This window comes from Pseudophryne corroboree, chromosome 3 (assembly GCF_028390025.1).
Source record: "Pseudophryne corroboree isolate aPseCor3 chromosome 3, aPseCor3.hap2, whole genome shotgun sequence".
NCBI lineage: Eukaryota > Metazoa > Chordata > Amphibia > Anura > Myobatrachidae > Pseudophryne > Pseudophryne corroboree.
The window spans coordinates 76,673,849-76,691,049 of NC_086446.1; the positions used below are offsets into that span (position 1 = coordinate 76,673,849).

General features: G+C 46.5%; 1 protein-coding gene and 2 pseudogenes across 1 annotated transcript in view; 1 reads left to right on the top strand and 2 right to left on the bottom strand.

Moving 5' to 3' along the window:
• Window positions 1-13,888, bottom strand: part of LOC135054785 (NACHT, LRR and PYD domains-containing protein 3-like) — a 29,548-nt gene extending 15,660 nt beyond the window's left edge. The window contains exons 1-4 of the mRNA XM_063958106.1: window positions 13,736-13,888; window positions 6,660-6,717; window positions 4,161-5,853; window positions 3,808-3,897 (exon numbers count right to left, since the gene is read on the bottom strand). Of these exons, the coding sequence (XP_063814176.1) occupies window positions 3,808-3,897; window positions 4,161-5,853; window positions 6,660-6,681 (1,805 nt within the window). The 5' untranslated portion in view covers window positions 6,682-6,717; window positions 13,736-13,888. The remainder of the gene's footprint in view (window positions 1-3,807; window positions 3,898-4,160; window positions 5,854-6,659; window positions 6,718-13,735) is intronic.
• Window positions 9,980-10,098, bottom strand: LOC134891174 (5S ribosomal RNA; annotated as a pseudogene).
• LOC134892301 (5S ribosomal RNA) lies at window positions 11,888-12,006 on the top strand (annotated as a pseudogene).
• Window positions 13,889-17,201: the final 3,313 nt, after the last annotated feature.

Here is a 17,201-nt window from a genome sequence, read left to right on the forward strand (position 1 = left end):
CACTCCCTGGAAATTTCTTCCCTGTGTGACTGCTCCCCAGCCTCTCAGGCTGGCATCCGTGGTCACCAGGATCCAATCCTGCATGCCGAATCTGCGGCCCTCCAATAGATGAGCCTCCTGCAACCACCACAGAAGGGATACCCTTGTCCTCGGCGACAGGGTTATCCGCAGGTGCATCTGAAGATGCGACCCTGACCATTTGTCCAACAGATCCCTTTGCATGGAATCTGCCGAAAGGGATTGCTTCGTAAGAAGCTACCATTTTTTCCCAGGACTCTTGTGCATTGATGTACAGACACCTTTCCTGGTTTTAGGAGGTTCCTGACCAGGTCAGATAACTCCTTGGCTTTTTCTTCGGGAAGAAAAACCTTTTTCTGAACTGTGTCCAGAATCATCCCCAGGAACAGCAGACGAGTTGTCGGCATTAATTGGGATTTTGGAATATTCAGAATCCATCCGTGCTGCTTTAGCACCTCTTGAGATAGTGCTAAACCCATCTCTAGCTGTTCTCTGGACCTTGCCCTTATTAGGAGATCGTCCAAGTATGGGATAATTAATACGCCTTTTCTTCGAAGAAGAAATATTATCTCGGCCATTACCTTTGTAAAGACCCGAGGTGCCGTGGACAAACCAAACGGCAGCGTCTGAAACTGATAGTGACAGTTTTGTACAACGAACCTGAGGTACCCCTGGTGTGAGGGGTAATTGGAACGTGGAGATACGCATCCTTGATGTCCAAGGATACCATAAAGTCCCCTTCTTCCAGGTTCGCTATCACTGCTCTGAGTGACTCCATCTTGAACTTGAACTTCTTTATGTACAGGTTCAAGGACTTCAGATTTAGAATAGGCCTTACCGAGCCATCCGGCTTCGGTACCACAAAAAGAGTGGAATAATACCCCTTCCCTTGTTGTAGAAGAGGTACCTTGACTATCACCTGCTGAGAATACAGCTTGTGAATGGCTTCCAAAACCGTCTCCCTTTCTGAGGGGGACGTTGGTAAAGCAGACTTCAGGAAACGGCGAGGTGGCTCTGTCTCTAATTTCAACCTGTACCCCTGAGATATTATCTGCAGGATCCAGGGATTTACCTGCGAGTGAGCCCACTGCGCGCTGTAATTCTTGAGACGACCGCCTACCGCCCCCGAGTCCGCTTGCGAAGCCCCAGCGTCATGCTGAGGCTTTTGTAGAAGCCGGGGAGGGCTTCTGTTCCTGGGAAGGAGCTGCCTGTTGCTGTCTCTTCCCTCGTCCTCTGCCTCGTGGCAGATATGAATAGCCCTTTGCTCTCTTATTTTTAAAGGAACGAAAGGGCTGCGGTTGAAAGGTCGGTGCCTTTTTCTGTTGGGGAGTGACTTGAGGTAGAAAGGTGGATTTCCCGGCCGTAGCCGTGGCCACCAAATCCGATAGACCGACCCCAAATAACTCCTCTACGCATCGCCTGTCCACTGTCGTGTCCATAAAGCTCTTCTGGCCGAAATGGACATAGCACTTACCCGTGATGCCAGTGTGCAGATATCTCCCTGTGCATCACGCATATAAAGAAATGCATCCTTTATTTGTTCTAACGACAGTAAAATATTGTCCCTGTCCAGGGTATCAATATTTTCGATCAGGGACTCTGACCAAACTACCCCAGCACTGCACATCCAGGCAGTCGCAATAGCTGGTCGTAGTATAACACCTGCATGTGTGTATATACCTTTTTGGATATTTTCCATCCTCCTATCTGATGGATCTTTAAGTGCGGCCGTCTCAGGAGAGGGTAACGCCACTTGTTTTGATAAGCGTGTTAGCGCTTTGTCCACCCTAGGAGGTGTTTCCCAGCGCTCCCTAACCTCTGGCGGGAAAGGGTATAAAGCCAATAACTTCTTTGAAATTAGCAGTTTTTTATCGGGGCACCCCACGCTTCATCACACACGTCATTTAATTCTTCTGATTCGGTAAAAACTACTGGTAGTTTTTTCACACCCCACATAATACCCTGTTTAGTGGTACCTGTAGTATCAGCTAAATGTAACATCTCCTTTATTGCCAAAATCATATAACGTGTGGCCCTACTGGAAAATACGGTTGATTCGTCACCTTCACCACCGGAATCAGTGCCTGTGTCTGGGTCGACCGACTGAGGCAAGGGGCGTTTTACAGCCCCTGACGGTGTTTGAGGCGCCTGGACAGGCACTAATTGAGTGTCCGGCCGCCTCATGTCGGCAAACGACTGCTTAAGCGAGTTGACGCTATCCCGTAATTCCACAAATAAAGGCATCCATTCTGGTGTCGACCCCCTAGGAGGTGACATCCTCATATTTGGCAATTGCTCCGCCTCCACACCAATAACGTCCTCATACATGTCGACACACACGTACCGACACACAGCAGACACACAGGGAATGCTCTATACGAAGACAGGACCCACTAGCCCTTTGGGGAGACAGAGGGAGAGTCTGCCAGCACACACCAAAAAGCGCTATATATGACAGGGATAGCCTTATGATTAAGTGCTCCCTTATAGCTGCTTTTATATTAATATATATTGCCATTTATTTTGCCCCCCCTCTCTGTTATACCCTGTTTCTGTAGTGCAGTGCAGGGGAGAGACCTGGGAGCCTTCCTGACCAGCGGAGCTGTGACAGAAAATGGCGCCGTGTGCTGAGGAGATAGGCCCCGCCCCTTTTTCGGCGGGCTCGTCTCCCGCTATTTAGTACATTTAGGCAGGGGTAAATATCTCCATATAGCCTCTGGGGCTATATGTGAGGTATTTTTAGCCTTTTTAAAGGTTTTCATTTGCCTCCCAGGGCGCCCCCCTCCCAGCGCCCTGCACCCTCAGTGACTGCCGTGTGAAGTGTGCTGAGAGGAAAATGGCGCACAGCTGCAGTGCTGTGCGCTACCTTAAGAAGACTGCAGGAGTCTTCAGCCGCCGATTCTGGACCTCTTCTTGCTTCAGCATCTGTGAGGGGGCCGGCGGCGTGGCTCCGGTGACCATCCAGGCTGTACCTGTGATCGTCCCTCTGGAGCTTCATGTCCAGTAGCCAAGAAGCCAATCCATCCTGCACGCAGGTGAGTTCACTTCTTCTCCCCTCTGTCCCTCGTTGCAGTGATCCTGTTGCCAGCAGGAATCACTGTAAAATAAAAAACCTAAGCTAAACTCTCTAAGCAGCTCTTTATGAGAGCCACCTAGAATTGCACCCTTCTCGGCCGGGCACAAAAATCTAACTGGAGTCTGGAGGAGGGTCATAGGGGGAGGAGCCAGTACACACCACCTGACCTGTAAAAGCTTTACTTTTGTGCCCTGTCTCCTGCGGAGCCGCTATTCCCCATGGTCCTTTCAGGAACCCCAGCATCCACTTAGGACGATAGAGAAATGGCACTTCTGCGCATGCGGCACAATGCGCATGCGCGTCGTACTATTACAACGAACTATGTAGTTTCACACAGGGTCTAGCGAAGCTTTTCAGTCGCACTGCTGGACGCAGAGTGATTGACATGAAGTGGGCATTTCTGGGTGTCAACTGACCGTTTTCAGGGAGTGTTTGAAAAAACGCAGACGTGCCAGGAAAAATGCATGCCGTGTTCGTGACGTCAAAACAGGAACTGAATGGTCTGAAGTGATCGCAAGCTAGGAGTAGGTCTGAAGCTACTCTGAAACTGCACAAAATTATTTTGTAGCCGCTCTGCGATTCTTTCGTTCGCAATTCTGCTAAGCTAACATACACTCCCAGTGGGAGGCAGCATAGCGTTTGCACGGCTGCTAAAAACTGCTAGCGAGCGAACAACTCGGAATGACCCCCATAAACCAGAGATTTACACTTACTCCAATTCCTGGATGTTACTGTCAGAATTACTCAGCCAGGAAGCCTCTGCGTGCTTTTCTCCTTCCTCCGGAAACCCACATCTTGTAAAGCTTAAAGACAGATCATGAAGACTGGTTTAATATACAGTGTTAAATGCCGTTTGCGGAGATAGACTTGTTAGGGCTTCAGTGTTCTAACCAACACATGGAATATAGAATACTAGTTCAACTTCAAAAAGCAAATCTATTTCAAGAAACATTTCCCCCTCTTATGCTTAACTTTATATATTTATAACCCTCCAATTAGGTTAACACAAACGACAATACCAAACCATATGCTGCATTACCGAGTGAGCTTGGGAGAAGGCACTTACGATAGCTTTGGAGATCGGTGAAACAATGGCGACAACACGTCCAGGTCTCCAGGACGCAGCAAAAAGTCCTCCATAGTGAAAGAGAGAGGACATTCCCTATTTGCCAGGCTATAGAATAGCTCTCTTGTGCATATGTTTTCCATGGTGCCAGAATATAAGCCAGGACTAAGCTCCAAATCCACATGGTGAAACGCTTGCCCCCGGAAGGCCTCGTCCTGCATCTCGTAGATGCAGTAAAGAGCATCGCTGTAGACTCTAGAGCCACGTCCACCAAAAATCCACTTTTCCACGGCAGGCTTGGCCTTGAGTGTAACATCACATCCAATGCAGCTGGCAAACTCCTGCAGTCGCTTCTCATTGAGTAGACCAGAGAGGAACCTCACTGTTAGCGTTAAGTGTGGGTGATATGCAGACTGATCTGATATAGATGCTCCTTTACAGACCTCGGGGAGGAAGGAGTCTTCTCCAGGCTTTGCCTCCTCTCCCAGCACATAATGTAGAGCAGCAAAGAACTCCTGCAGACTCAAGTGACTAAAGCTGTAGCAGACACTCTTCTCCGCATCCTGGTGGAAAACATTCTGGTTCAGAAACACAGACTCCACTTCTGACCGAGCAAGTCCATGTCTCGCAAGATCAGCATCCTCAAACAGGAAGTTCTGACTCAGGACTCCCTCATTGGCTAGAGCACAAAGCTTCCTTATACAGGTGTTGACTGTCTGGTTACCGCCATTGTACTTTATTACATTCTTCAAGTACTGCAGATAAATAGAGGTGGCCGTTTTACATTGAGCCAGAGAATCCGTTCTCCCACCCTGTTTCAGAATGGTGCACACCATCTGGGACAATAGAGGGATAGAACAAAGTGTGCCCAGAGCTTCATTTCCCCTTATTACACCAAGAGCCTTGTCTGCTGCCTCCGGGTTGTTGAGGAAGTTGACAATACATTTCTGAAGTTCTCCTCCGTCAAGTCCCAGAATCTCCACGGAACACGGCGACTGGACATAATCCTTCAGCTTCTCCAGGCACAGCCTCCTGGTGGTTATCATCAGTGACAGGTCACTCAACACTTGCTTACGGAAAAGAGCCCTTAAGAGGACCTCTTTGTGGGTCTCCTGAAAGGGGTCCTCGTACTCCTCGTAGTTATCCTCCAGAGACCATTTCAGCTCGTCAAAGCCATCGATGATCAGTAATATTTTCTCTGGATCTCTAAAAATAGATCTGACCTGATCGTTTGAACACTGCACATTGCAAGCTTTGGCCAAGAGCCCAGCAAGGTTTATATTCTCTGTGATTCGGTTGATATTTCTGAAGCTCATATAAAAGACAAAGTCAAACTTATCCCTGTACAGACTTCCAGAGGCCCAGTCCATTGTCATCCTCTGGGAGGTCACAGTCTTCCCAATCCCAGCGGCTCCCTGCAGTATAACTGTTTTGGGAACATATCCGCAGTGATCAGGTATATAGAGAGCCTGGACAGTGGATGGGGAATATCTGTCTGGAGACTTGCTGACCTCCGCCGGCTGAAGTAGAGTGCCTGAATAGGGTAACGTATCTTCCTCCCCCCGATCGACTTGCAGGACACGTAGTCTGGGGTACCGCCGCTCTAGGCCTGCAGTCTTAGCAAATAGGAAGTTCCTCTCTTCAATGTGCCGGAAGTCCTCTTTCAGAGATGTCACGTACTTCAATTTCCAGTCTGTAGATAAGAGGAGAACTTAAGTCTTCAACCAGCCTAAGATACATACAAAGCTGTGACCCATGACTGTTAATTAGCAAACCCCTCACTAGGAGATATTTGGTGATGTATCAAGTAGTGTAAAGAGTGCAGAAGTTGCCCATAACAACCAGTCAACCTATTATAAAGAATGTACTTAATGAATGCTACCTCAAAGCTTATTGGTTGCTATGGGCAACTTCTCCACTGATTGGTACATCTCCCGCACCATTTCCAATAACCATGCACATAAATACATGGTTATAATGGCAGCATAGTGGTCCGCATTGCGCCATCAGGACCACATCTGTTGATATTGTGCGTTCGCCACCGGTTTTATTCCAGTCTAAAGACACACTTGTGGGTTAATATAGATTGTGAGTGCCAATGGTTGCAGGTACTAACAGTATGTGAAGGACTACATAATCTATGTAGCAAGCTGTGAAGTTTAATTGGCGCTACATGAATAAAGCGATAAGTTCTGAGCTCAGCCACCTGAGGAACCAGAAGTGTCCTTCATACCATCTGTAGGGGTTTATTTTTTGCACCTGTGGGATGGGTACGAGCGAGCTCTGGACCCCATACAAGGGCACAACCAGCAGTAACACAGCAATGTAAGCGATGGATATGTTAAATTTCCCATATATGCGGTTAAACTATCTACCCAACATGGAGATATGTATTTGCTAGGGCTCGGTCTTTTTAATCTAGATCACTAGTGCCAATAATAACCCAAATCCATGGATCAGCATTCTGCAGATACATAAGAAAATCAAAAGCAGAGTTACCTTGTACAGAAGAATCCGCCATGATGCTGAGATAAGTGGGGACCAGACTTGACCTAAACTGAAAGGTAGAGACAGATTAGAGCAGAGGTTCTCAAACTCGGTCCTCGGGAGCCCACACAGTGCATGTTTTGCAGGTAACCCAGCAGGTGCACAGGTGTATTAATTACTCACTGACCCATTTTAAAAGGTCCACAGGTGGAGCTAATTATTTCACTATTGATTCTGTGAGGAGACCTGCAAAACATGCACTGTGTGGGCCCCCGAGGACCGAGTTTGAGAACCTCTGGATTAGAGTGTATCTTATTCCATACAGAATACATCACTAACGAAAGTAAATCAGTACTGGACAGATTCCAGCAGCCAGGAAGACCAGGTGCTTAAGGATTTGTGGTCATTTCTCTAAATGTCAAAGTGGGGTCATCAGTGTGACCAACTCATGAGGTCCACATTATATAGTCTACATCCATGGTCCAGGCAAGTCTTGTGCTAGGTGGTTGCTGTAATTCTAGAAGCCAGTCCCAAGATCTATAGGCAACAAATACAATATAACCTTTAGTTCTAGAGGAAGTGGGACAGGGATCCCCTAACCAGCCAGAGGACGTCAGTATGAATGCTTTATACGGAACTAGATGTGCTACAGACAATGCACTGGAGGCGGCCTATACGGGACAGGAATGACTGCAGAGTCTGCAACTCCAGCCCCATAAATCCATGAAACTGACCATTAGAGAAGCCATACAGGTAACAGGGCGTTGTATGCTCCAGAGACAGACCTTTATAAAGGCATCTCCTTTATACGGCCGCGTGTCATAGTACAGGGCACATGACCCCTTTATACAGATCATGTAATAGGACAGCTCTAATACACAGAAAACTTAATTGCCTATTTGACAGAAGCCCAGTTACTCAAAGTCCTACAGCGTATAGAGGGTCACTACACTTGGTACATGAGAGGGACATGAGAACCCAATCTAATATTTTTTCCACTTCATACATTCACACGGATATCCACGGAAGATTTAAACAATGAACGTTGTACAACACCATGGAATAGGCTAGTGTTATACAAGGGACAGCAGGTATATTTCTTTGTGTACCTTTATGCTGCGCTGGGTAACAGTAACAAGGATTTTAACCCCGGGGCTGTAGATCAGCATAATCAGAGCATCTCCGGCCTGGTATACTCCAGAGTAGAGTTACCCTCTGTAGCTGAGTCACATCCATTACCAGCTCATGATCAAGAGCCCTTGCAAAGTTAATATTTTAGTTACAACGTGTATTCACACAGCAAGTCACTGCTCTAGACAATATAAGCTAGAGGTTTCAGTATATGATGCAAGAATGTCATATTACATTAGCTGTCATATCCCGCTACCAGAGACCTGCATTACACCCCCCTCCTTTCCTCTCTGGATGAGTCAGCTACTCCTGAGCCACAGGAGGCTTACTCACCAAGTCACAAGCCCACTGTACTCTTACAAACTGGCACAGCAAGCCTCGCCCAGGGGAGCTTACAATCTAAAGTGTTAAGGTGGGTACACACGGACAGATCCGTGCTGAAATGCTAAGCAATCTGACTAGATTGCTTAGTATTTCAGCACGGATCTCTCCGTGTGTATGCCCCCCAGCGATAGCTATGCGCGGCCCCGCGCGTCGCTATCGCCGGTGCTAGATTGGCCTGCATTCTAGCACTTTGCTCATTTCACCCGCTACAGGTAGTTATACCAGATACCTCTCCTCAGATAGTCATTCACAATTCCCCACATACTGCATGCACACTCACACCTGGGAGTCAGTCCAACTCATTTCATGAAACTCATCCACCACAGGAATGCGCGCACGTTGGAAATGTGACATACAATTAGATAAGCCAATCTGCGGCAGTTGCTGCAAGGTCACGTGACGAAGAAGTGCATGAAACAGCGGGGAACCATCCTAAAATCCCAAATAATACCCCTTTTCCACTAGTGTAGCACGGGTCGCAGCCGTGTCGCCTGACACGGCTGCGACCCGTGCTACAGCCCCCTGCAGACAACGCTCACCACAGCGGCAATTGCCGGGTTGGTGACGCGCTAGTGACGCGACAGGGGCGGCGCTGGGAGATCACATGATCTCCCAGCGCCGCCCTCCCTATGCAATGTGAACGGGAGCCGTGTCGCCTCGACATGGCTACCGTTCACACTAGACAGCTAGCCGGGTTGAACACATGTTCAACCCGGCTAGCTACCAGGGTAGGATTCCCGGATCACTTGATCCGGGAATTTGCCGGGGGACCCGTTTCGACTAGGGAAAAACACGGGTAAATGCGCGCCCCCGCGCATTTACCCGTGTTTAAAAAAGGTAGTGGAAATGGGGTATAAGTGGCAACTGTGTAGCAGGACTGTCAGTGGGGAATGCGGTTAACATCCTGGCTGTCAGAATCCTGGCTGCCAGAATACAGACGACGGAATCCCGACACCTTTCAAAATCCTGTCATCGGATTTCCAATTTGGTCAGGATACCAACACCGGAACTCCGACTGCCAGGATCCTGACTGTTAGGAAAACACAGGGCGATCCGGCACAGGATTTGTCAAATTTGGGATAATAGAAGAATCAGAGAAAGAGAGACCAAAATTTGGACAGTATGTTACCCTTATTAGTAAGGGGAAAAAAACGGCAAAATTAGCCGTTTTACGTATAGATATATAAATATATATGTATAAATATTATGCTGTCCTGGTTGGTGGTGCACCCAGAGCCAGAAAGTACGAAGACTTGAAAAATTGGAAGAGAAAGGAAGGCTCTTGTGTGGGCGCACTCTTTTTAAAGGAAGTAAGTTATATATAACAATTTGGAAAGATGTTTAAAACATAACTTTTATTAACATTATTATAACACAAAAAACTCTTCCCGGAAATCTATCCTTAAAGATACAGATTTGAAAATATCTTTTAAAATAAAATTGTTCTGGTCTCTTTATTGTAAAGAGTATTTGGAAGGGTTGTAGACATAAATTGGTCATACCCCCATTCCCCCTGACCAGTACAGAATTTCTGTATTAATGGAACCACAGGATGGTCAAGACACAGTTGTATATAAGGCAGAGCTCTTTGGCTATAGGTAACTAGGGTAATGATCAGCAGTCACACCTCTAGGAATGGTACACCTGATTAGCATACAGATATCATGATTTGAAGAAATGTTATACAAGGATCAATGGGCATCCTAAAGTCAGTGCGAATATCTCTATATTATCAACACTGAAATGAATGGATTACTAAATAGGATTAGTGGTGATACTGCTGTTGGTGTTTTTATCACATAAGTGAGGAAAATCCTACTCTACAACACCAGGTATTCGCAGGCAGTCTCCTTTCCTGATACTGACCTGGCCCAACGCTGTTTAGCTTCCAAGATCAGACGAGATTGGGCGCTGGCAGCGTGGTATGGTAGTAGAGAATTTTATGTGTACACCAATGAGAGTGCACCTATATATGAAATATAAAATTTGGGAGAGACAGACAGGAAAGTGATAGAAGAAGGGTAGTGAAAATGTGTGGATCTGCTTTCCACGTTAGACCCGGTTCCAAAATTCCCACTAACGTGGTGCAATGTTACGGGAATCGTGAATGAGAGTCCACGAGGTTAGTGATCATAGGATAATTAGGTTGTCAGTGTTGGTGCTGTTAATTTTAATTCAATCAAAGGACCTCTTGACTACCGCACATATTGTGATTTATCCAAAAGAATAATTCTCTGTATTGGATATCTGATGGAAGATAGAAAAAATCACAACAATTACGGATGCATTTTGAGTCTGTATAAATAATAGAAGCCTCGGATCGGTGAATTTCACAATGCACATAACAAGAGACACATACCGAAAGGGAAAAGAAAAATCCCTGTAGTTAGGATGCAGTTATCCCGTTAGTAGCGTATGATAATTGCGGGAGAGAAGAGAAAAGAAAATCATCAAATCCTAAATGCCAAACAAATATGGAAGGTATATGCTGAATTTAGACATTTACTATTCAAATCATTTGATATCTACAGCTTGGCCTCAAGTAGAAGAGGTGCTGAGTGCATGGTTATATGCTGTAAGGACCCCTTAGCAACACTGTAATACACATTGAATGTGAGATAAATAAGACAATTCTGCCTGCATTTACAGAAGATGTTACTATCTGTGGCATGCAGCCACATGATAGTGGGGCTTACGGTTTCACCAATGAAAATAGGAGAGCCAAAGAGACCGAGCAGATGTGTGAGGCTAATGCCAGGATGGAGCTGTGTAGACGAGACCCCTTGCGGAAAACGCGTTTCACCCTTAGGCTTGTTCACTTCCGGGTTCCGGAACCCGGAAGTGAACAAGCCTAAGGGTGAAACGCGTTTTCCGCAAGGGGTCTCGTCTACACAGCTCCATCCTGGCATTAGCCTCACACATCTGCTCGGTCTCTTTGGCTCTCCTATTTTCATTGGTGAAACCGTAAGCCCCACTATCTTGTGGCTGCATGCCACAGATAGTAACATCTTCTGTAAATTCAGGCAGAATTGTCTTATTTATCTCACATTCAATGTGTATTACAGTGTTGCTAAGGGGTCCTTACAGCATATAACCATGCACTCAGCACCTCTTCTACTTGAGGCCAAGCTGTAGATATCAAATGATTTGAATAGTAAATGTCTAAATTCAGCATATACCTTCCATATTTGTTTGGCATTTAGGATTTGATGATTTTCTTTTCTCTTCTCTCCCGCAATTATCATACGCTACTAACGGGATAACTGCATCCTAACTACAGGGATTTTTCTTTTCCCTTTTCGGTATGTGTCTCTTGTTATGTGCATTGTGAAATTCACCGATCCGAGGCTTCTATTATTTATACAGACTCAAAATGCATCCGTAATTGTTGTGATTTTTTCTATCTTCCATCAGATATCCAATACAGAGAATTATTCTTTTGGATAAATCACAATATGTGCGGTAGTCAAGAGGTCCTTTGATTGAATTAAAATTAACAGCACCAACACTGACAACCTAATTATCCTATGATCACTAACCTCGTGGACTCTCATTCACGATTCCCGTAACATTGCACCACGTTAGTGGGAATTTTGGAACCGGGTCTAACGTGGAAAGCAGATCCACACATTTTCACTACCCTTCTTCTATCACTTTCCTGTCTGTCTCTCCCAAATTTTATATTTCATATATAGGTGCACTCTCATTGGTGTACACATAAAATTCTCTACTACCATACCACGCTGCCAGCGCCCGATCTCGTCTGATCTTGGAAGCTAAACAGCGTTGGGCCAGGTCAGTATCAGGAAAGGAGACTGCCTGCGAATACCTGGTGTTGTAGAGTAGGATTTTCCTCACTTATGTGATAAAAACACCAACAGCAGTATCACCACTAATCCTATTTAGTAATCCATTCATTTCAGTGTTGATAATATAGAGATATTCGCACTGACTTTAGGATGCCCATTGATCCTTGTATAACATTTCTTCAAATCATGATATCTGTATGCTAATCAGGTGTACCATTCCTAGAGGTGTGACTGCTGATCATTACCCTAGTTACCTATAGCCAAAGAGCTCTGCCTTATATACAACTGTGTCTTGACCATCCTGTGGTTCCATTAATACAGAAATTCTGTACTGGTCAGGGGGAATGGGGGTATGACCAATTTATGTCTACAACCCTTCCAAATACTCTTTACAATAAAGAGACCAGAACAATTTTATTTTAAAAGATATTTTCAAATCTGTATCTTTAAGGATAGATTTCCGGGAAGAGTTTTTTGTGTTATAATAATGTTAATAAAAGTTATGTTTTAAACATCTTTCCAAATTGTTATATATAACTTACTTCCTTTAAAAAGAGTGCGCCCACACAAGAGCCTTCCTTTCTCTTCCAATTTTTCAGGATCCTGACTGTTGTAAGTATAGCCGCCGACCTCGTATTACTGTTGGAGGGGGAAGGTTAGGGATAGGCTGCGGGGGGTGGTGGGAGGTTAGGGTTAGGCTGCGGGGGGTGGTGGGAGGTTACGGTTAGGCTGCGGGGGGTGGTGGGAGGTTAGGGCCCAGGAACCCGTTTACACTGCCACTGACCCGGTATTTAACCCGGGAATAACCCTTTTTATTACCCGGGTTGAATTACCGGTTCAGGCGACCCAGGAATTTTCCAAGGCCCCTTTCACATCGCACACTGACCCGTATCGACTCGGATACCGGGTTATTTTTGCGATGTGAAAGGAGTATTATATTTGCAAACAACAAAAACCAGAAGTTTACTGGGGGAAAGTAATAGGAAGTATTGTACTGGGGGAATACACCCACAATAAGGAGGCTCTGACCAGGCTGCAGCCACAGATCTGATAGTCTTCCAGATAACTAGACCATATACCGTATAAATACAGTTCTCTCATTTGTAACAAGCCTTCAGCACAATCGATTCATATATTAGTAACACTTTACCATACCCTTTCCTTCCTTTTTTGTGTTCCCGCTGTATATGCTTCTAGAAGACGCAAAGTTTACCGCAAAACATGGTAAAATCGCTAAACGCCTATTCAATTGTCCGCAAAAACGTTTTCACTGGACTCGTCAAACCTAGCATCGGCAAGTGTGCATGCACTTGCCATATAACATACACATACTACGGGGTCTATTCATGAAGCAGTGAAAAGAGTGGAGAAGTTGCCCATGGCAACCAATCAGCTGCTCTGTATGATTTTATAGTATGCAAATGATATGTGTTACTTCAATGCTGATTGGTTCTTCTCCACTGGCTCACTTCTCCACAGTTTTCACTGCTTCATGAATGGACCCCTATGTGTCTCACTGCCACATAACTTGCTATATACTATATAATTACAGCTATACTCCATGTTTCCCAATAGCACATAACATGCAGCCACTACACAGACACAGAAGTATATACACAGTATAACAGATGAGGCTATACAGTGAGGTACTACACGTGTCCCACTAACACATATAACACGCAGTCACTACATAGAGAGTAACAGGACGGTGTATATAGCATATAATGACCAGGCAGCCTATGTCTCCAGCACTGTCACTCTCACCTGTCACCGGGCGACTCCACACCTCTGACTACCGTCCCCAGCACAGCAGTAGCAGCACCACTCGGCCTTGGCTTGAATGTAACCGCCCCCTGATTCTAGGGGCGCTCACTCACATCCCCGTCTACAGAGAATAAGCTCTGCGTTGATAACTGTCTCCTGCGCGGCGGCCATGTTTCCGGAGATCAGCTTGTGACTCATCTTGTAAATGTACTTCTCCTTACAGTCACACCACAGCCAAGTGCTCTGCTGCAGCTGCTGTGTGACTACAGAACACATACGTTTTATAGAGTCATGGGGAAAGTGAGGGGACGCTGGGGCTGTCTGTATAGCACATGCCCATGCTGTTGCCACATTGTATTGCTACAAGAACAGACCCTCCAACATAACCCGCCCCACTAGGTACAAAATGCTCTGTTTCTGTACTTCCCTCTTAATTTATGATTTCCATCACCTGTGTTGAACTAGTTAAATGATAAGAAAGCTGTTTCTTCACAGGTGATGGCAATCATAAATCAAGAGGGAAGTCCAGAAACAGAGCATTTTGTACCTAGTGGGGCGGGTCATGTTGGAGGGTATGCAAGAAGTGCCAAAGCTGGAAGCATGTAACCAGATTTGTGTTGTGGAGTGGGTGGGGGCTGGAATATGAACTGGTTACCCTTCCACCCATTGTATTGTATTGTCACCGTCCCCGCACTTCATGGTGGCTCTGGGCATAGTGTCGCCATTTTCCCAGTGATAAATGCATGAGTGTTGGAGAGTCGCCGTGTGCCTTACTCGCATGGACTACTACTCCCCTCCCCGTGCACAGGCAAAGTGAGTCCTTCATACCTGGTTTTCGAGATATTCTAGCTCAGTGGTATTCAACTCTAGTCCTCAAGTACCATTGGCAGGTCATGTTTTCTGGATTTCTTTTATCGTGCACAGACAGATGAGATAATCTATTTTACACATGGTCTGCTGGGACACCTGAGGACTGTAGTTGAAAACCACTCTTCTAATTGTCAAATAATCTTTCCCCGCTCCTTCCCTATGATGGTGACAGCGAGACACACACACAAGATCGTGGAGGCACCATGTAAATAAGCCAAGATGGCTACTTCAGCAATGTGTAATCAACCGGTTCAACCAACTGGCTCAAATAATCTCCCCGATAAATGCTTTGCACATACAGTATCATTCAAAATCACCGACAGCAACTTATGCGGTCATTCTTGTCGACTTCACTAAGCCCCACTATATAGGTTTAGGCAGGGCATGATACAAAATGGAGTCACTGGGGATTGACAACACAGGAAAATGGAGTCTCGGAAACAAATGAGGCGAAAAAGCTTAAACATTCAGAAAGGTTTCCAAACTCCAGTGCGGTAATGATCACTAGAAAGTTTCTTGCAATCAGTAACTTATAATAAAAACTGAGAGCTTGCATGACTTGTGACGGGCATGTTTCGGGTAAAGTGACATTGGATTCATGCAGAGACAAATCCCGGTGTTTATCCAGTTTAGGAACAAATCATATAAACTATATACTGTAATGTTGTCACTTGATTGCAGCAATGCAGCCTTGATCCTGTATCTCAATGCAAATGTACAATGGATGACCTGTGTCTGTCAAGGCCTTACAACGGAGGACGCCGTCTGTGGGTCCAATTTTTGAGTCGCAGCTTGTGTGAATATAGCGGATTTCAGCCCACTGCGCATACGCCAAACAAAAACATTGGCATCTGCACATGCACCAGACCTTGGACGGAGATAAAATTGGTCACTCGGTACCCAAGGAATATTTCTTAATGTGCTCTCTCTAGTGGCATATCTATAACGGGTGTAGGGTGTACGGGGCACGCATTGGGTATGGTTGACCGGCGGCCGGGATCCTGACGGTCAGCATACCAACACCGGGATCCCGGCCGCTAGAATGCCGGTAGGAAAGCGAGCGCATTCTGGCGTCCGGGATCCCGGCGTCGGTATGCGACCGCCGGGCTGGTGACTACATCCCCAGTGCACACAGGCCCGCATACCCTGTACCCATTTCATGAATTCTAACCCCTGGCGGCAGCAGTGTTGCACAAATCACAGAGAAAATGGCGACCATTTTCCCTGCATTTTGCACATGCGCAGTACGAGAATCACCGGGAAAATGGCCACCGCACCATTTCCCCAGAAACCTGCACATGTGCACTAGACTCTGCGACAAAGCTAGGGTCTCCTAGTGACCCTAGTGCTGATACAGTCTACTGCTGTGCGCTGATGTCTAGAGAGGAGGGGGCCCAGGCGGAGATTACATACTGACCTCCACCTCCCTTAGGGGGTCATTCTGACCCAATCGCACGCTGCCGTTTATCGCAGCGGTGTGATCGGGTCAGAAGTGCGCATGCGCCGGCGTATGCCAGGTGGCCGAAGGCCGTCGCTGTGCTGCGATCGCCTCTGCCTGATTGACAGGCAGAGACGGTCCCTGGGTGGGGGAGGGGGCGGAACGGCGGCGTTCGGCCGATGTTCTGTGGGCGTGGTCCGGCCAATGCAGGCCTGGCCGGGCCGTGCGGGGGCGGGCCGCAGCGGCTGCGTGACGTCACACGCAGCCGCTGTGCGCTGGGGAGCGACAAGTAGCTCCCGGCCAGCACGCTAAAGCTGCGCTGGCCGGGAGCTACTCTTAAAAGTGCAAAAGCGTCGCCGCTGTGCAACGCTTTTGCACTTCTGCTGGGGGCGGGGGGTGCGGCACTGACATGCGGGGCGGGATATCCCTGTGCTGTACGTTCCCCCGCATGTCTATGGTCATGATCGTGGCCATGCAAAATTTTGCAGGGCTACGATCAACTCGGAATCACCCCCTTAATACGCACCTGTCTCTCTCCAGGCCACAAAGTGTGATTTCAATATCCCACTCCAGAAAATGAAACCTAATTTTTGCATTGTAACTCAAGATATAGTCACACGGCGTAACTAACCATCAGTTGTGCCTTATTTTTGAAGCTTTATTGGCGTGGCCATATCACGAGTCCTCAGTGACGGGATGGGCTGTGTGTGGGTCACTGGTGCCGTTTAAAGGGATCACATTTTAAACAATGAAGTGTGAACAGATTAGTTGTAAACTGGAAGCAAATAATGTGGCAATAAATGTAAAATTAGAGGGACTTGGGTTCGATTTCCACCAATACTCTATCTGTGTGGAGCTTGTATGTTCTCCCGTGCTTGCGTGGGTTTCCTCCTGGTACTCCGGTTTCTTCCCACACTCCAGCTATATACTGGTAGGTTATGTAACCCCTAAAAAAAATGAACCCTAGTGTAAATGTGTGTGCATTTACATGTGGTAGGGAATATAGAGTGTAAGCTTCACTGGGGCTGGGACTGATATGAGAGGCAAAACATTCTCTGTAAAGCTCTGCTGAACATGTTTGCCCTATATAAAAAAGTGGCCAAAAAAATAATAATTATTATAATAAATGCTAATGAAAGGTTTTATCCAGTTGTGCTT